This window comes from Ovis canadensis, chromosome 1 (assembly GCF_042477335.2).
Source record: "Ovis canadensis isolate MfBH-ARS-UI-01 breed Bighorn chromosome 1, ARS-UI_OviCan_v2, whole genome shotgun sequence".
NCBI lineage: Eukaryota > Metazoa > Chordata > Mammalia > Artiodactyla > Bovidae > Ovis > Ovis canadensis.
This window is the reverse complement of record NC_091245.1, coordinates 271721342-271741909: the sequence shown is the minus strand read 5'-3', so window position 1 is coordinate 271741909 and position 20568 is coordinate 271721342. Positions and strand designations below refer to the sequence as shown.

Sequence of the window (20568 nt, the reverse complement as noted above, 5' to 3'; positions counted from 1 at the left end):
TCCATCAACAGAATGGATAAAGAAGATGTGGTACATAAATGCAACGGAATATTACTTAGCTATAAAAAAGAATGAAATACTCCCCATAACATATCCCCATAACTCCCCTAAACTATCTAAATGACAGATTCAGAGGGTCAAGCGACCTCTGAAATGAGAAAGTATATCTAGCTCAAATCTCAGTATTGGCTATGAGACATGTGTGTATCTGGTTTCTACAGATTCAAAGTAAAATACTCACCGTCCCCTCCTGATGCTAAAATTTCCCCATTTGGAGAAAAACGTACGACATTGACCGCTTTGGTATGACGAGCAAGATTGGACAAAAATTCAACGATGGCCTTTCCATCTGGTCCTTTTTCTACCTTCCAGATCTGTTGATACAAAAACACTCATTCAGAGAAACATGTAGTGAGCAGGCTTCATACTGCACCTACTAAAACAACCCTGCACTGATTTTCAGAAAGAAAATTTAGTTTCTCTTTTGAAATGTAAGAGGAAGTAATTCCTATCTGAAATATAAACCTCCAGTGCCACTGCCTCCCACCTCTTTCTTGTGCAAACTCTTCCCCTAGAGGAAACGGGCTCAGGGTTCTGAAATAATAACATCACCACATCCAGTGACATCCGTCTATGTAACAGGACCCTAGGAAGAAAGTTGCTCGCTATTGCCTCATTGTTGACTCAAGATCCTGAAAATTTATCCATCTGGGCTAAATACACATATACATACACTTTGTCACTCAGCTGTGTCCGACTCTTTGAGACCCCCAGGCTCCTCTGTCCATGGGATTCTCCAGGCCAGAATACTGGAGTGGATTTGCCATTTCCTCTTCCAGGGGATCTTCCCCACCCAGGGATCCAACTGGCACCTCCTGCCTTTGGCAAGCAGATTCTTTACCGCTAGTGCACCTGGGAAGCCCCTGGGCTAGGTAACTTAGTACAATAATTTGTGATGATTGCCTGCAGTGTGCGTGCTCAGTCCTGTCCGACTCTTTGCAACCCCAGGCTCCTGTGTCCATGGGATTTCCCAGGGGAAAAAAATACTGCAGTGGGCTGCCATTTCCTCCTCCAGGGGGATCTTCCCGACTCAGGGATTGAACCTGCGTCTCAGGCATTGGCAGATTCTTTACCACTGAGCCAGCCAGCTGGGTAGCCCCGCGTTTAACAGTCATTATAAAAACACAAGAGTGCCCTGCTCGGGAAAACCATCTAAGGCTTGGAATCTGCGATATCTGCTCGCGTTTACCGATCCTGCACTTCATTACTGACTCAAGTCGGAGATTCTGTCAGCAACCAAGGACATCTGTTTTAGTCAATGGTGGGTTTTACTTCCAATTCTGGGGCTTTTGTCTGTGTAATCTGACGTGTTCAATATGTTGCTCCATTAAAAGCTCTGCCTATTATAGTTTTATTTCCATTATCATAAAATTGGTTTAAATGTTAATGAAACAGTATACCTAAAAAAAAAAACAAAAAACAAAAACACAAGAGTGGAGGGAGAATGCCACTTCAACGTTGCTTCCAGGGCCCTTCCCACTCCCCATGCCCCGCTTACCCTGACAGCCGTGTCCACCCCCGCGGAGGCCAGCCGGTGGATCCTCCCGGCGGCTCCATACTGGAAGTCCAGGCTGTACACCGGCTCCTTGTTGTGCCAGGCGATCTCGCAAGTGATGACTTTCATCCTCCGGAGTCTTCAAGGAGCGAAACACAGTTCCTCAGGGGGTGGTGCGTGGGGGTGGGGGTTGGGGTGCCCCCGTTGGTTCTCCAAAGACGGAGGAGAGAGAGCTGCAAATGGTTGGTGATGAGATCAATCTCTCATCAAGCACTGAACGCTCAAGCCTGAGCCCAGGAGCCCTGCCGACCCTGGGAGAGGATGTCAGTGCGGCCCTCTGACGCAGCCCTCGCAGCTCCACCTTAAGTGGTTCGCGGAGTCCGCGGCTGTTTTCAGTTTATTCTCCGGGTATGTCCAGAAAAGCAACGAGGGACGGACACCCAGGGAGGGGAAAGCAAGGCCCGGGCCGGGCCAGGCCAAGCTGAGAGGGGGCGAGACCGGGTATCTGGGGGTGGGCGCCCCGGGGAGACGGCTACCGGGGGTGAGGGAGGGCAGGGGCCGCGGCGGAAGGGCTGCTCGGCAAGCCGACCGAGGCCGGGGAGGAAGGGGGCAGCCGGGAAAGCCGGAACCGGACCTGAGACCTGGCTGAGAGGAGGCCGCCGGGGGCGCTTCTCCTAAGCTCCCCCGGGTCCTCGCGGCTGGCCCTCGACGAGGGCCGCTCGCCACCTCACCCGGCTCCTCACCCTTCACCCAGGCCCGGCCGGGAAAGCGCGGGGACGCGAGTGGCCGCGCGGGAAAAGCAGTACCTGCAGGGATGCGTTCAAGCCGCTGGGCCGCCAGCTCCCGCCGCCGCGCGCGCGCCGCTTCCCGCGCGCCGCAGGCCCCGCCTCCTGATGGGCGGGGCCTCGGGACTCCCCGCCTCCGAGTGGGCGGGGATCTAGAGACTTCCCCCCTCCTCGTAGGCGGGGATCCACAGAGGCCCCGCCCCGCCGCGGAGGCGTGACCAGCGCCCTTGGACTCGGCTGGCTCCCGCCGGTTTATTATTTCCCTGCGGAACGACGCATCGGTGGAACGATGAGGGAGTCCAGTCACTTCTTCCCTTGTTAATTTAGCAAACATTTACTGAGCATCTGCTATATGCTGGACCCTATGCTGGACCTGGATACACAGTGGAGAGCGAAGCTGACGCAGACTTCAGTTCAGTTCAGTAGCTCAGTCGTGTCCGACTTTTTGCGACCCTATGGACGGCTGCACCGCCAGGCCACCCTGTCCATCACCAACTCCCGGAGCTTACTCAAATTTATGTCCATTGAGTCGGTGATGCTATCCAACCATCTCATCCTCTGTCGTCCCCTCTCCTCCCGCCTTCAATCTTCCCAGCATCAGGGTCTTTTTCAATGAGTCAGTTCTTCGCATCAGGTAGCCAAAGTATTGGAGTTTCAGCTTCAGCATCAGTCCTTCCAATGAATATTCAGGACTGATTTCCTTTAGGATGGACTGGTTGGATCTCCTTGCAGTCCAAGGGACTCTCAAGAGTCTTCTCCAACACCACAGTTCAAAAGCAGACTTACTCTCAGGAGAATTTGCAGTCTGCTAAAAAAAAACGGAGGGCCCTTCTGTAGGACAGGTGGGGACACTGTAACTCTGAGACTCACCCAAGACTACCACGACTTTCACTAGTGCAGTGACTATCTGACAGCTGTAACCTGTTTTGGTCACTAGTGATAGATAGTGAAGTCGCTCAGTCGTGTTACCTACCAGGCTTCTCCATCCATGGGATTCTCCAGGCAAGAATACTGGAGTGGGTTACCATTTCCTTCTCCAGGGGATCTTCCCGACCCAGGGATCGAACCCGGGTCTCCCGCATTGAAGGCAGACACTTTAACCTCTGAGCCACCAGCGAAGCCCTTTTGGTCACTAGTGTTTCAAAATAAATAAACCACAGAAACGTCTTCAGGCCTCCTGTCATTTTCCCAAATAATAATTTAAAAAGTGAAAAGGAGTATGTCAAGGTTATATATTGCCACCCTGCTTATTTAACTTATATGCAGAGTACATCATGTGAAATGCTGGGCTGGAGGAATCACAAGCTGAAATCAAGATTGCTGGGAGAAATATCAGCAACCTCAGATGTGCAGATGATACCACTCAAATGGCAGAAAGAGAAGAGGAACTAACGAGTCTCTTGATGAACATGAAAGAGAAGAGTGGAAAAGCTGGCTTAAAATTCAACGTTCAAAAAACAAAGATTATGGCATCTGGTCCCATCACTTCATGGCAAAATAGATGGGGAAAAAGTGGAATCGATGAGATTTTATTTTCTTGGTCTCCAAGATCACTGTGGACAGTGACTACAGGCATGATTAAAAGACGCTTGCTCCTTGGAAGAAAATCTGTGACCAACCTAGACAGCATATTTAAAGGAAGAGACATCACTTTGCCAGCAAATGTCCATATAGTCAAAGATACGGTTTTTCCAGTAGTTGTGTATGGATGTGAGAGTTGGACCATAAAGAAGGCTGAGCACCGCAGAATTGATGTTTTTGAATTGTGGTTGGAGAAGACTCTTGAGAGTCCCTTGGACTGCAAGATCAAATCAGTCCATCCTAAAGGAAATGGGTCCTGAATAGTCATTGGAAAGACTGATGCTGAAATTGAAGTTTCAATACTTTGACCACCTGATGCACAGAGCCAACTTATTGGAAAAGACCCTGATGCTGGAAAAGATTGATGGCAAAAGAAGAGGGTGACAGAGGATGAAATGGTTGGACGGCATCAACAACTCAATGGACATGAGTCTGAGCAAACTCTGGGAGATAGTGAAGGACAGGGAAGCCTGGCAGGCAGCAGTCCATGGGGTTGCAAAGAGTCAGACATGACTTAGCAACTGAACAAAAGCAGCAGCAAAACACAGTGAAAAGAAACATGAAAGGAACAATGTGCTTTTACAGTCCTGAATGTGAACTTACTTTAGACTTGAAGGATCAAAGAAAGTTTGAAGAGGAGACATTTAAAGTGGGTTTCAAGTGATAGAGTTTTGGAATGAACAGCTCTGGGAAATGCGAATTGAAGGTAAAGGAACTCACTGTCAACAATAGAGATACAAAGAAGCAGTGGGACCTGGCCGTGGGAAAGGATGGGTGGATCAGGGACCCATTAGTCTCTGGACATAAACAAGCCGGTCATGTGGACAAGTGCAAGCATGCGTTCTCAGTCGCTGCAGTTGTGTCTGACTCTTTGTGACCCTATGGACTATAAGCCCACCAGGCTCTTCTGTCCATGGGATTCTCCATGCAAGAATACTGGAGTGGGCTGCCATGCCCTCTTCAGGGGGTTTAAATTCTCCTTCTAAATTAATTGGAATCCTGATTCCATACATTAGTCTGGGAGCTTGGTTGAAATGAGATTGGTCCAGATAAACAGACAATCTCCTTGTGCTGACTGACAGCAGGTTTCTGGACCTTCAAAGCCAAGGCGTTTTGTGAAGCCAGTCCTACCCTGTGCAACCTTGCAGAAGACAGCTCAAGGGCCTCCCCGACGTGACTCTCCCACTCCCCACCTTTCCTGCTTTCTCTCTGGATGTTTTGGCCCTGAATTCAATCAGGTCTCTTGCTCCTTTGGCAAACAAAAATTGGGATTTGGGTTTTTTATATTTTTTTGATGTATTTATATAGTCTCTAGATCATTTTGGAGAATTCAAAACTATGTGATTATTCAGTACCTGGTGCTTACAGTATACCTCAATTAACAGATGCACTTATGAACACTTCCTAAAAATAGAATTTAACATTTTAAAGTGAGGTCGTTAATCAGAAGGCAGAAATGAATGTAGCAAGGCCTTTAGAAATGGGTTAATTTTCCAAATGTGACATTTTACCTGTAAGTTTCCTGGAAGGAAAGGAAACAAATATCCTGTGATGCAAAGCCTCGATGAAAGGAAATACAGGTTTGTCTGAGGAGCCAACTCTTGCTTTTAAAAAAATTTTTCTTTTCTGGCATTTTTAGGAAAGAGTTGTCATGGATTCCTATATAAATGCTAGTCAAACGCTTTTATCCAGTTTTACAAAAGGTATACAAATCGTCTACAAACTGTCTCATGTTGATGAATATGACTGCATGCTCCTTAAGTCTAGAGGAAGCTAGGACAATGTAGTTTTTAGATGTTCTCTGAGTTATGGCTAGAATTTAGAGAACTTGGGAGTGGGAATGACTAATATGTGCTGTAGATAATCTAGTTGTTTGAAAAGCACAGATAAGAGGAGGGGAAAAAGGAAGATTCCACTCCTAGGTATGTACCCAAAAGAATTAAAAGCAAAGACACCAATAGATATTTATACAATAGTATTCATAGCAGCATTATTAATAGTAAAAAGTGGAACCAACTTAAATGTCCATGGATGGATGAATGGATAAAATATGGTATGTCCATACAATGGAGTATCATTCAGCCTTAAAAAGCAATGAAACTGGTATCTGCAACAATATAGATGAACCTTAAAAATGTTATGCAAAGTGAAATAAGCCAAACATAAAAGAACAAACACGTTATGATTCCACTTAGATATTTAGAATAAGCAAATTCGTAGAGACAGAAAGTAGAGGCCACCAAGGGACAGGTGGGAATGGGAAGTTATTGTTTACAGGATATACAGTTTATGTGAAATGATGAAAAAGTCCTGGAAATGGATGGTGGAGGTAGTTGCCCAATGATATGAATGTACTTCATGCCTCTAAATTGTACACTTAAAAATGGTACTTACACAATAAAAAAATTCGTCAATATTTACAATCACAAATTATTACCAGAGGGATAAGTTAATGGGAATATAGATAAAACAAGATTGACCATGAGTTGGAAACTGTTGAAGTGACGGGTGCACATGAGTTCATTATAATAGTTTTTCTACTTTCCTTTTTACGGGAGTATGGTTGATTTACAATGTTGTTTTAGTTTCAGGTGTGCAGCAAAGTCAATGTTATACATACACCCATTTTTTAGATTCGTTTCCCCTATAGGCCATTACAGAGTACTGAAGAGTTCCCCGTGCTATACAGTAAGTCCTTGGTTATCTATTTTATATATAGTGGTGTGTATATATATCAACCCCAATCTCCCAATTTATCCCTCCCTCTTCCTTTTACCCCCTGGTAACCATAAATCTGTTTTCTACATCTATAAATCTATTTGTTCTGCAGATAAGTTCATTTGTATCCTTTTTTTGGTTCCACATATAACCAACATCATATGTCTTTCTCTTAGTTCACAATGACACTCTCTAGGTCCCATCCACATTGCTCTACATGGCATTATTTCATTCATTTTTATAGCTAAGTAATATTCCGTTGCATTATGTACCACATCTTCTTTATCCATTCTTCTGTTGATGGACATTTAGGTTGCTTCCATGTCCTCGCTATTGTAAACAGTGCTGCAGTGAACGGTTTCTGTACTTTTGTATACATTTGAAAATTCCTATTATAGAGGGAATTCCCTGGTGGTCCAGTGGTTAGGACCCTGTGCTTCCACTGCTGGGGGCCCTGGTTCCATTGCTGGTCAGGAAACTAAGATCCCATAAGCCACCCAGTATGCACCCCCCCCCCCACCAAAAAAACCCCAAATTTCCATTATAGAGCTTAAAATATCTGATACTGAAAAAAACAATTTAAGAACACAGTAAATTAGTAGAAAATGAGAAACTACTGGTTAAAGTGATTACAGGGAATACTTTTATCATATAGTTTACATAATGGAATTAAAGATACTATATAATGATACATAGTATTTATTATTGCCCTGCTGCTGCTGCTAAGTCGCTTCAGTCGTGTCCGACTCTGTGCGACCCCATAGACAGCAGCCCACCAGGCTCCCCCGTCCCTGGGATTCTCCAGGCAAGAACACTGGAGTGGGTTCCCATTTCCTTCTCCAATGCATGAAAGTGAAAACTGAAAGTGAAGTCATTCAGTTGTGTCCAACTCTTGGTGACCCCATGGACCCTCAGTTCAGTTCAGTTGCTCAGTCGTGTCCTACTCTGCAACCCCATGAATCGCAGCACACCAGGCCTCCCTGTCCAGCACCATGGACCCTAGACCCCTCTAATTCTATGCCCAGGAAAAGGTCAGACTGTGAGCTGCTTAGACAACTCCCAAGTCACACAGCAAGTTGGGAAGAGCCCCCTCTAGTGTCTCAGCTGTCTGCACAGAGAGACACTCCACCAAGGGACTCGCAAAAACATGGGACAACTGTCTATTCAGAAAAAGAAAACAAAAAGCCCAAACTTACTTCCAGTCAGCCCTGGTTCAGATCACAGCAAACACTTTGAAAACTGGCCACACAGTTGAAAACACAGGCCAAAATTTTCCACAGTATTTAACAAGAAACCCATAGGTAAGACTGTTGACTCATGTACTCAATACTTCGTGAATATAAAGCACCATTACACTGTTATGAGGATACAGCTGGGTTCTGGATAATACCTACCTACTGAAGACACTCAACCTAAGGATTAGCCAGGTTGGGGTACAAAGTTCTTTTGAGTCTATGTATTGTTACCATAATACCGAGTCCTGACTGCTTTGCAAGAAATTAACACTGAATCTCCAACTTGTTTTATCTGTTTGAAATAGGTAATTGAATTTACTCAGCCCACTCTTAGCAGAATGCTTGTTCAGGAAATTTAACTTGTGATTCACACATTATAATGGTTAATTCATTCTCTATGACCCCATTCACCTAAAAACTTCACCTGCATTTGAATGGCTTGAATTTACGACGACTGTCTTCTCTGGTCTTGAATTTCTCTCTAGAGGCCAGTATATGTAAATTAACTTTGTGATCACAAAATTAATCCTGGAAAACAGTATATATTTTCCTCTATGCCAAATGGAAGGATATTAATGGCATTCTTTGTGAGCTGTGACCAATGTCCAAAAGACAAATATTGTTGACCTTTGAACACGGGCTTGAACTGCCTGGGTTCACTTATATGTGGATTTTTTTCAATATATTGGAAATTTGGGGGGGAGATTACAATTTAAAAAAAAACAGTTGAGCTGCATGACCCAGAAATATCTAAAAATTTTAGAAAAAGCTGGAGGAGAGGGCTGAATTAGTTGGCTGGCATCAATATATACACATTACTATATGTAAAACAGATAACCAAAACATACCTACTGTATAGCACAGGGAACTATACTCAATATTTTGTAGTAACTTATAAGAGAAAATATAAAAATATACATATATAACTGAATCACTGTGCTGTACTCCTGAAATTAACATGGTGTAAATCATTTATACTTCAGAATTCATATATAACAGTGCATGATTTATTTAATAAGGAAAATTTAGGTATGTCATAAAAGTATAAAATATACAGAGATACTATAGGGTGAGTGAAACTTAATATAAAATTAATGTGTTGTTTCCTATTTTATAACTTTGCTCTCAAAGAATTATATTACCATACAGTAAGTTTCTAACTGAAAGAACTGCTTATCATCACAGGTAAGTTTCAAAAAAAACTGCAACATTTCCAATACTATATTAAGAATATGACTATAATACTGTATGCCATAATGACTATAAAACTGTATACCATAAAAATTTGATAATAATTAGTGTACCGAATAGGCTATCATGAAGCAATTATATCAGTTACACTAGGCTGCCATAAAGCAATCATATTATTGCTTCTTCATTATCGGTGCATGAATCATTATACCTGTAAATAAATATGAATTCTTCACATTACCTTCCCATTTTCAGTATCTTTCACATGAGACAATACTGAAGTACACACTGAGATGGTCCATCTTTTTGTAAACAAATGACAAGTTCTGGTAGTACAGTACTTTAAACATTTTCCTTATGACTCTTTCTCTAGCTTACTTTAAGAATACAGTAAATGATACATATAACATATCCTACTTGACTATTCAACAGGAAGTCTTCTGGTCAAGTTATTAGTAACTTTGGGTGGGTCAAAAGTATGTGGATTTTTTGACTAAATGGGGGTCGGTACCCATAAAGCCGCACGCTGTTCAAGGGCCAGAAAAACATGACTCCAGTGAGTCTCTCACTCCATCCCAATGAATCTATGTGACACCGTGCAAAGTAAGATTTAACCAACAGCACGTTTTCTGAAAGCTTTGAGCCATTTGTGGCCACATTAACAGACACTCAGCTTCTTTAAAACAATAAACTGAAGAATCCAAAAGAGGCAGCAGAGTTATGACGGGGACACAGGAAAAGGAATTAAAGTGGCCAATAAAACATGGGAACATGTTCAACCTGGGACAAAGAAATGCAAGCCTCCATTTTCCCACATATTAGTAAGTTTGATGGAGATAGGAAGAAACACACTTGTACATTTATTTTTCATAGGAGTTTAAGTACAACGATTTCTGGATGGCAACATTTATTAAAATTAACATACCATATACTCTTTGACCAATCAGTATTCATGACAAGGAATTTACATTCTGGATACGCTTGAAAAAGTATGTGTGGTGGGTATTTATTTTCACAGTAGTGTTTTTTCCAGAAAGAAAGAAAAGGAGCATTGGGAGCGTATTCATGTCATTTTAAAATGCTACTAAAGCTGTTCAAAGAGTAATATGGAAATGTTACCAATTACATGGTATAATACCTGTGTAGATTTGATACAAATATATAATCAAATATAAAGATACAAAATTTAATAGAAACTGAATGCATATATATGAATGTGTATATGTATGCAGCTAATATCTTCTGGAAGGACATACAAAAAAATACTGGTCACCTTCAGGGAGGCAGTGGGGAAGTCTTTTCACAGTATAGCATTCTGTTGTTATTTATATTTCTAACTTGGGCACCAGCTCTGCTTCCCTTTCCCTGACCTCGTACCCCAGGAGAAAGTGGCCATGCAGATTCTGGGTTGGTTTCAGGAACCATTTGACTTCAACACTTACACTCATCACTAGAGGGTGTAGATCAATGGCTCTTGGCTCTGATGGTGCACTGGGAGGCCTTAAAAAAAGTCTGACAACTGGTTCAACCCTCAAAACTCTTATAGTATGGGGAGCATCCTCACGCTGGGATTCCTAAGAACTCCTCAAGTGGTTCTAAAATGCAGCCAGTGGAGAACCACTAGTACGTATTTAACCTTTGATTATTCCTCCGTGTCAAATAATGACCTAATGGGTCTTGCGACAGTACAAGTCAAGTGTCTGAGACTGTGGGCAGTCACCAGTGCCTCCTGGTCACAGTAGGAATTAAGACCGAATAAAGGAAACCTCAATATGCCCCACTGGCCTTGCCGTGTGAACATTTAGCGTTCACTGAGTTTGTAGTCTCTGCTGAGGTCTTGTTTGTAGGGACTGTGGACAATTCTAGTTTACGTCCTCATACTGTTTTGTTTTAAAGCTTTAAACAATTGGTTTAAGCAACACACTCCTCCCACACTAGCCTTTTAACAAATTTAACAAAAAAAAAGAGGTAGAGGTACCTCAATATATGCGATGTGGGTCCATGTTGTTCTCTTAAATTTGCTAGCCACATTTTCAGTCTTATCTTGGCAATATTTTCTTAAAGAGTGAATATTAGGTTAAATATTTTAAAAGAATCAACTTAGCAAGCAAGTTTCTCTTACTAATTCTATGATTAATTTTCCCATTAAGCCAGTTAACAGCCATATAATATGGATTTCTGCAAGAATATAGCTGACCAAAAGGAAGGGGAAAATTGCAAATTCCAGAAATAAGTGCTACATAAATATTCACAAACTTAGACATGCTATACACAGCTGCTCGCATTTAGGCAAGTTTTAAATGATTTATACAAAGAAAGTTTCTTTTTCAGTGTAAAATGCACGCACACACTCTCAAGGTGAGCCCAGTCTTAGACTCTTAATGGAAACAAACAGTATTAGTCTTCTAAATGTAACTTCTAATGAATATAATGAGCTCAACTTGAGGGTCTTAACAGACACAATCTTAGTTTTCAAAATATAACTTGAATATAGAATTCCTTAAAAGTAATATCTGAAATGTTAGCCATCATATATATTTTTATTACAAGATTTTTAAAATCTGAGGAGATACAATTGTGACAGAAAACCAGCTTCATACCAAAAATACACTTTTAATTACCTTATCAAGCAAATAAAATTTCACTTATTTGCTTTTTCTAGAAGTTAATGTACAATAAAAAATTTAACATTGTACATGACAGACATGTAATTAAGCATATAAAAGGAACATGTATTCAATGTTCAGAAACAAAAGTAAAAATAAATAGCAATGATAAAACTTTGAAAAAAATAATGCACATTTTAGTTGTGGAAAATACGATTCTTAATTATATACACAGTTATACTTAATAGAAAGCCATCTCTTTATAATTGCACAAAACAAGGGACCAATAAAGCATAATTTTTAGGGCATGTAATACTATAATCCTAGGTTGTTTGTTGCTTAACTCCAGGATATAAAACACTTAGGTTTGTAATATAATAAAAAGTATGCAGTACTGCTGGAGAAAGATTGTCTTCCTCAACTCATATTAACCTGCAGTAATTCTACAAAAGGCTGTACAGGAAATTTCACAAAAAGAAATATTAAACAATTATTGTGCCCACTCCATGCAAACTAAGCAGCCAAAAATGGGCTTCAAGGTAAATGTAGTGGGACATTTAATATTTTTGATACTTTTATACTAAAAATCACCACTTTTTTCTGCAAAAAACACTTTGCATTTGATCATGATTGGCAATCTCAACACACAAAACATCCCAGCAAAATGGAGTTTCTGCTTTACTTTCTTTTAATGAAAAAAATATTTCAGGAAATAAGAATTTATAAAAAAGAATCATTAATGCTCAATTCACTGAAAACTTATCAGGAATGTTATTCCATTTTAAAAAACCCTGTTTTAAACTTTTCTGTAAGAAAATCAAAGGTAACATTTCCATTCGTATTATGGCACAGCCCTCAAGTCAGAGAAAAATACACTTTAGGGAACCAGAAAAGATTGCACAAAGGTTAGGGGTCAACCTGAAAACCTCTTGGTGAAAAACACTTGAGTCCTTTAGGGCAATAAAAAAATATGTGCAGACTTAATTATAAGTATTTACATTTCAAAGCAGAATCATGAGTTAGCTGTGTAGCTGCTCAATATCAATGATTCACAGGCATTTCAAAGGTGTGATAATGTGTACACAGTATTTGTGTCCACACTTGAATGCATAGAATACAGCAAAGAATACAGTTCTCCAGTCTGTTACCTATCATACCTATAACAAAATTGTTTACATTTTGAAAGCTGTACAACCAAAAGACTGAGCAAATACTTTTCATTATCTCAAAGACACTTTAAGTACTACTGATTTCACTCATTTGTTCCACAACTTGTCCTAAGATCTCATCAACTACATCAACATCGTAATTCACTTGCTGAAGATCGAGATCAGGTACAATCATGGCCAGGAGCTGTCCTACGTTAACTCGAAGAGATCGAAGTTTGAGGCTGAAAACACAAACATTATACCTATTAGATGAACATTATAATAATACAGCTTAATATTCACATAGGGCTTAAAATTTAAGAGAAATATTAAAATGGAATCTCTAGAATGGCACACAAACTAAATGAAAAGCAAAACTTCCTCAAGAGAACTGGATTTAATAATTCACTTAATAATTTATAATTTAACAACTAAATATTTATCTGTTGGTAAATACAATGTTTCATAAAACTAGAAGCTCTGTTTGGTTCCAACTAATATAATTTTAATTCGAGACTGGAAAAAATGTGGACTGGTAAACACATAAATAACAAGATGCTATTTACAACTAAAAATCTTGGTATTACCTGGAAAACAGTATTTTTATACTAGTGAGAACACTGGTCTAAGAATAAGATGTAGCTCTTTGAATTTCAGCTTCCTTCAGAGGAAAGTAAACTGAACTGTTCCCTAAACCATGTTCTGTGAGATATCCATAGTTGTATAAATGGATGTGTGGTTAACTAAGCTTAATAAACTTTGGCTTAAATAATGTTAAACAAGATCTTTTTTAAATGCAGAATTTCTCTGAACCTGTCATATACTAAAGTTCACTATCAATTGTACTATGAATTCATTATAAACACTGGGAAACTCTAGATTAAATGATCATGATGATTCGTTCCTGATGTCCATACATGTAGCTATCTGCATATGAACATTCTGGACTTTAGATACACACCTACAACTATTCAGCAAGTGGTCTTTCCTTGAAGATTGACTGAAAACACGTGGATGAAGAGAATGTTACAGTTGTTTCTATTCTGTCCCCTCCCAAATATAAGAAGTCTGTCTTTAGTTTAGATACTGATCTTTCTAGGGTAGAAATCTCTGAAGGAGCAAGATGCTCATCTTTAGGTTGACAACACACAAAAATGTGATTGTACATTTGGTTTCTGAGCTTATCTTAGGATTCCATTGGATCTTGGATAAAATTTTACACCATTCCCATAACAGTTGCTTTCTGTCCAAGCTTACCCACTCATCTTCAATCAGATGCCTAATTTCTATATAAAAAACAGACAAAGCGCCAGGATGACCCTACAGCCATCTCTGACCCTCCTATCCTTTAAGTCTTTGGAGTGTCCTGGCTAACTTCCCTTCTCTACAGGACACATCACAAGACCCTATTTCAGTGTATGTAACAGCACTGAGAGAAAGCACTGTGAGCTCCATATGCAATTTTAAAGAATGTAGCCACATTAAAAACTAAAACGAAGCAATAAATTTAAGTTACATATGAAATATCATTTCATCATATGATCAAAATATTGAGGCGTTTTCTTCTCCTTTTTTAGAATATGAGGGTATCAAAATCCAGCATGTATTTTATACTTAAAGCACATCTCAACTCAGACTAGCTACGTTTCAAGTGCCAGTGGCCAAATGTGGCTATACTGTCTTGGAAAGCACAAATATAAATGATCATCAATGACTCAAAGTTCAGTGTGCAAGTGGACCATCTGGAAAACTGTTTAAAAGTTTCCAACTCAATAACCTGTACTTTGGCCCAAGGATCTGTATTTTACAAGTACTACAGATGTTTGTGGTTAACATTTTCCAAGACACCAATTGGGAGTTTATTTTCTGAAACCTTGGCCCCATAGTTATATGTACTAATCTATTCATTCTATTTCCATAAACAGGTTTAATGAAATCCTTCAAAAACTCAAATGTCAGGTAAGGATGGTAAACTATTTCCCAACAACAGTATGTTTTAGGTACCAAGTCTTATTATATTAGTAGGAAGAGTTATACAATTTTATCCCTTAATGACCATTTTTTTCCTTAATGAATATTTTTGAATGATAAGCTACCAACAGACCACCAATACTGTCAGAACCCCAAGTCCATTTAGTACCTTGTTTTCTTATTTTCACAGAACTTCCTCCTTATTATCACCTGTAATGGCAATTTTCAGTAATTGTGGATTTCCTAAGTTAAAATTGCGGAAGGCACGCAGTAAAATGAGACAGCAAACCATAAATAAGTCGTGCCAAGTAGAGAAAGAAATCAAGGTTAAAAATTAAGTTTCATGAAATGGACCCTTATCCTCTAAGTCACTGCCTAATTCAGTCCATTCTTTAACATCTGGGACAATTTTCACTTTCTCACCCCCAAATATTCCTAACCACTCTGATCAATCAGAGCTTTATTCCTTTGAAATTCCTATTTCACTTAGGTTCACTAAACTGTTAGTTCCCTGAAGGAAAGGATGACGACATGTACTTCTTTCTGTATCTATCATAATGCTGGGATCACAGCAGTGAGCAACTTCTTTTGACAGAACAACCTTTGAGGAATACTAGCAGTATCACGCTAACCAGAACTGCAGCCCCAGCCAAACTGCCTCATCTCACATTACCTTTCCCCATCAGTGTAATTTACAGACTCCTCGATGTTACTTGAAGTTGATACATCAGCTCCTACTTGTCCACTTGCAGATTTTAATTGTTCGATTTCAGCTTTCAGTTCTTCACACTGCGAACGGATTTGTGATTTTTCCACTTCCAATAATTCAATCTGATAAAAAATTAATTTTATAACTGTAAAATTTTAAAATACTACTATCAAAGTACAAATTTAAGCTAAGAAATGTACAAAACTCTGCTTGATGAAAATCTCCATCAAAAAATTAAGACACTACTCTAGTGGCTCAGACAGTAAAGAATCTGCCTGCAATACAGGGACTTGGTCTGGAAAGAACCCCTGGAGAAGGGAATGGCAACCCACTCCAGTATTCTTGCCTGGAGAATTCTATGGACACAGGAGCCTGGCAAGCTACAGTCTATGGGGTCGCAAAGAGTCAGATACGACTGAACGACTAACACTTTCACTTTACACTCGAAAAAGAAAACCAAGAAAACGTAGACAAAAAACAGCATAGTATAAATAAAGCGTCACTTGTTTAGTTTCTCTTAAATGAAGACCTACAAGACCTTTTAGAACTAACACCATGAAAGATGTCCTTTTATCATAGGGCACTGGAATGCAAAAGTAGGAAGTCAAGAGCTTGGAGTAACAGGCAAATTTGGCCTTGGAGTATAAAATGAAACAGGGCAAAGGCTGCTTTTGCCAAGAGTTTTGCCAAGAGAACACACTGGTCATAGAAAATACCACTTCCAAAAACACAAGAGATGACTCTACACATGGACGTCACCAGATGGTCAATACCGGTATCAGACTGATTATATTCTTTGCAGCCAAAGATGGAGAAGCTCTATACAGTCAACAAAAACAAGACCGAAAGCTAACTGTGGCTCAAATCATGAACTCCTTATTGCAAAATTCAGACCTGAATTGAAGAAAGTAGGGGAAACCACTAGACCATTCAGGTATGACCTAAATCAAACCCCTTATGAATATACAATGGGAGTGACAAATAGATTCAAGGGATTAGATCTGATAGACAGAGTGCCTGAAGAACTATGGAGGGAGGTTTGTGACATTCTACAGGAGGTGGTGATGAAAACCATCCCCAAGAAAAAGAAATGCAAGAAAGCAAAATGGCTGTCTGAAGAGGCCTTACAAATAGTTGTGAAAAGAGAAGCTAAAGGCAAAGGAGAAAAGGAAAGATATACCCATCTGAATGCAGAGTTCCAAATAGCAAGGAGAGATAAGAAAGCCTTCCTCAGTGAACAATGCAAAGAAATAGAGGAAAACAATAGAATGGGAAAGACTAGCGATCTTTTCAAGAAAATAAGAGCTATCAAGGGAATATTTCAAGCAAAGATGGGCACAATAAAAGACAGAAACGGTATGGACCTAAGAGAAGCAAAAGATATCATGAAGAGGTGGCAAGAAAACACAGAACTGTACAAAAAAGATCCTTATGAACCAGATAATCACGATGTGTGATCACTCACCTAGAACCAGACATCTTGGAATGTGAAGTCAAGTGGGCCTTAGGAAGTATCACTACAAACAAAGCTAGTGGTGGTGACAGAATTTCAGCTGAGGCATTTCAAATCCTAAAAGATGATGCTGTTAAAAGTGCTGTACGCAATATGCCAGCAAATTTGGAAAACTCAGCAGTGGCCAAAGGACTGGAAAAGGTTAATTTTCATTCCAATCCCAAAGAAGGGCAATGCCAAAGAATGTTCAAACTACTGCACAATTGCACTCATTTCACATGATAGCAAAGTAATGCTCAAAATCCTTCAAGCTAGGCTTCAAAAGTTTGCAGGCCAAGAACTTTCAGATGTACAAGCTGAATTTAGAAAAGGGAGAGGAACCAGAGATCAAATTGCCAACATCCACTGGACCAGAGAAAAAGCAAGAGAATTCCAGAAAAACATTTACTTCTGCTTCACTGACTATGCTAAAGCCTTTGACTGTGTAGATCACAACAAACTGTGGAAAATTCTTAAAGAGGTGGGAATACCAGACAGATTACCTTACCTACCTCCTGAGAAACCTGTATGCAGGTCAAGAAGCAAAGAATTAAAAATAGACATGCAACAATGGACTGGTTCAAAACTGGAAAAGGAGTACGTCAAGGGTGTATATTGTCACCCTGGTTATTTAACTTACGTGCAGAGTACATCATGCAAAATGCCAGGCTAGATGAAGCTCAAGCTGGAATCAAGATTGCAGGGAGAAATATCACTAACCTCAGATATGCAGATGAAACCACCCTAATGGCAGAAAGCTAAACAGCCTCTTGATGATGGTGAAAAAGGAGAGTGAAAAAGCTGGTTTAAAACTCATCATTCAAAAAACAGAAGATTATGGCATCTGGTCCCATTACTTCATGGCAAATAGATGGGGGAAAAGTGGAAACAGTGACAGATTTTATTTTCCTGGGCTCCAAAATCACCAGGGATGGTGACTGCAGCCATGAAATTAAAACACACTTTCTTCTTGGAAGAAAGTTATGACAGACCTAGACAGCCTATTAAAAAGCAGAGACATCACTTTGCCAACAAAGGTCCATAGAGTCAGAGCTATGGTTTTTCTAGTAGTCATGTATGGATGTGAGAGAGGGCCCATAATGAAGGTTGAGTGCTAAAGAACTGATGCTTCTGAATTGTGGTGTTGGAGAAATCTCTAGAAGAGTCCCTTGGACTGCAAGGAGATCCAACCAGTCCATCCTAAAGGAAATCAGTCCTGAATATTCATTGGAAGGACTGATACTGAAGCTGAAACTCCAATCCTTTGGCCACCTGATGTGAAGAACCAACTCGTTTGAAAACACCCTGATGCTGAGAAAGATTGAGGACAGAAGGGGATAACAGAGGATGAGATGGTTGGATAACATCACCAACTTGATGGAACGAGTTTGAGCAAGCTCTGGGATTGGTAATGGACAGGGAAGCCTGGCGTGCTGCAGTCCCCATGGGGTCACAAAGAGTCGGACACGACTTAGTGGCTGGACAACAACAACAAACATTGTCATCTACCTCATATGGTCATTTTCAGGCTTATAAATAACAGGCATAGAACTCCCAGCATATTAGTAACTGACTGTCTCAGAGCCAATGAGCAGGATGATTCCTCATGGTTCAGTAGGGTCCTGTGTAAACAGGACATTTACCAGACCTGGTCCCCACCCTTTCAATTCCATCACTGCCCATCCCTTCAAGATGCTGAAAGAACCACAATGACCCTTCGCATTTCCAGATGCCCACATCAGGACCACTCCCAGTCGAGAACCAGTGGACTAGCAGGTAGTCGAGAAATGGAAATATTCTGAAGTGATTTATTCCAATCTAGCAACTGAGGAGTTAAGGCTGGGATGCCCCTGGACACCGACACCTCTCATTATGCTGAGGGATATAACTCACCTCACTTTTATACTGGTCCCTTTCAACACTGCATTTGTCCAGCTGCCTAAATACATCATCAAGCTGCACAACCATTTCATCCATCTCACTTTTACTCTCACTACTGGAACAATGACTGCATTCAGCCTTTACATGTTGCAAAGCGCTACACTGCTTTTTCAGCCTTTCAATTTCTTCCAAGGCTTGACGATACTGAGATACCACATGGTCTGGACTTTCAGGTTTACCATTAATACTTTCCAGTAAAAATACAGCATCCGTTTCAGTAGACTGATGGCAAGTTTCCTTCTTCACGTATTTGTTATTCATTTCCAGTATTCTCTGCTGTAACACGTTGATTTGGTCAGTAAACATGTGGCACTGTCTTTTATAATTCTCTCTTTCTTGGGTGACGAGACGCAGCTCATTTCTTAGTTCATTTAACTGGCAACTAGCGTCACTAGCAGATTTATCTGAGGTTCCCTGGGTTTCATGTGCCTTTCCTTCAGTTCCCACACAGGCTGGCAGTGCGGCTGCGTCCTTCCTTACATCTATCTCATCTTCAGTGGCCTCTTCCTTTTTAACGACTAAACCTGGCACTTCAGTCTGGGTGGCTGTAGTGGTTCCCTGATCGCACCGGGATGCTGAGGTACCTGTGGAACCAGGCTGGCCACAAGGTTCCTTATCACCCACAGGCTCCACTGCAACACTGCTTTGCTCCATGGGACTCTGCTGCAGTTTCCCTTCAGTATCGTCATCTCCTGCAGGCTTGGGAGTACTATTCTCTTCTAAGATGATGACATCTTCATCATCATCATCATCTTGATGAGAATTTTCAAATACTTGATTACTCAATCTCCGATTCTTTGCATTCAAAATTGAGGAGCGAGTGGGGAGTCTCCGTTTCAGGCTGGAAAAAATTTCATATATGAAATATAGGATTATAAAATGTAGATATGGAAAAAATAAGATGACCTTGAAGTAATCTATCTTGAAATTCTAAGAAATGCCCACATTCATTTTTTTAAACAACATATTTACAGAATACTGCTCAATGATTTAATAAAGCAGAGATTATTTTCTCCTTTTACAGATGAGGAAACAAGACTATTAAGACCTCTTCAAAGTACCACATTGTTATACTGCCAATTTATCTCATTTGATGTCTTCTGGCATTTCAATTTAACATCTTGAAACAGAATACCACCACTAGCCCCAGGGGTGCTCTCTGTAACCCAGGGGTCGCTGAACGGCACTGCCATTCCCGTCTGTCCATCGTACTTCCATCAACATTCAGGGATCAAAGGTGGGTCACAAGGTGAACCAGCACACCCTACCCTTTCATGGAAAACAATTTCCCCTGCACTAAAAACTGCCTTGGTTTCTTCATCTGATTAGTTTTCTGTGAATTTATCACCAATTGATCACTTTTTGTCCCACCTAAGAGGGATATTTGTACTGATGTGCCATTTGGGTCTTATGTGTTAAGACCTCATTTCTCGAGAAAGATCACCCCTTTCCTTAGGCTTACTCTCTCATATGAAGAGGGCATAATCTTCAATAAGAACTTGAGAAAGGGCACACGACATAAAAAATGTGAAATATTACACAGTGAAAATATTCTTTTCACCTCTCAAGTTCACTGATGGTTTGGTTTTTATACAGACTTCCAGGTTGGGAATTACTTTCTCAAAACTCTAAAAGC

General features: G+C 40.4%; 2 protein-coding genes across 2 annotated transcripts in view; both read right to left on the bottom strand.

The window, feature by feature from the left end:
* CHAF1B (chromatin assembly factor 1 subunit B) overlaps positions 1–2469 on the bottom strand; it is a 28030-nt gene extending 25561 nt beyond the window's left edge. Inside the window, exons 1-3 of the mRNA XM_069582343.1 lie at positions 2362–2469; positions 1559–1788; positions 242–374 (exon numbers count right to left, since the gene is read on the bottom strand). Of these exons, the coding sequence (XP_069438444.1) occupies positions 242–374; positions 1559–1684 (259 nt within the window). The 5' untranslated portion in view covers positions 1685–1788; positions 2362–2469. The remainder of the gene's footprint in view (positions 1–241; positions 375–1558; positions 1789–2361) is intronic.
* A 7433-nt stretch (positions 2470–9902) lies between these two features.
* Positions 9903–20568, bottom strand: part of MORC3 (MORC family CW-type zinc finger 3) — a 44664-nt gene continuing 33998 nt past the window's right edge. The window contains exons 15-17 of the mRNA XM_069567793.1: positions 18885–19773; positions 15464–15621; positions 9903–13061 (exon numbers count right to left, since the gene is read on the bottom strand). Coding sequence (XP_069423894.1) covers positions 12908–13061; positions 15464–15621; positions 18885–19773 — 1201 coding nt within the window. The 3' untranslated portion in view covers positions 9903–12907. The remainder of the gene's footprint in view (positions 13062–15463; positions 15622–18884; positions 19774–20568) is intronic.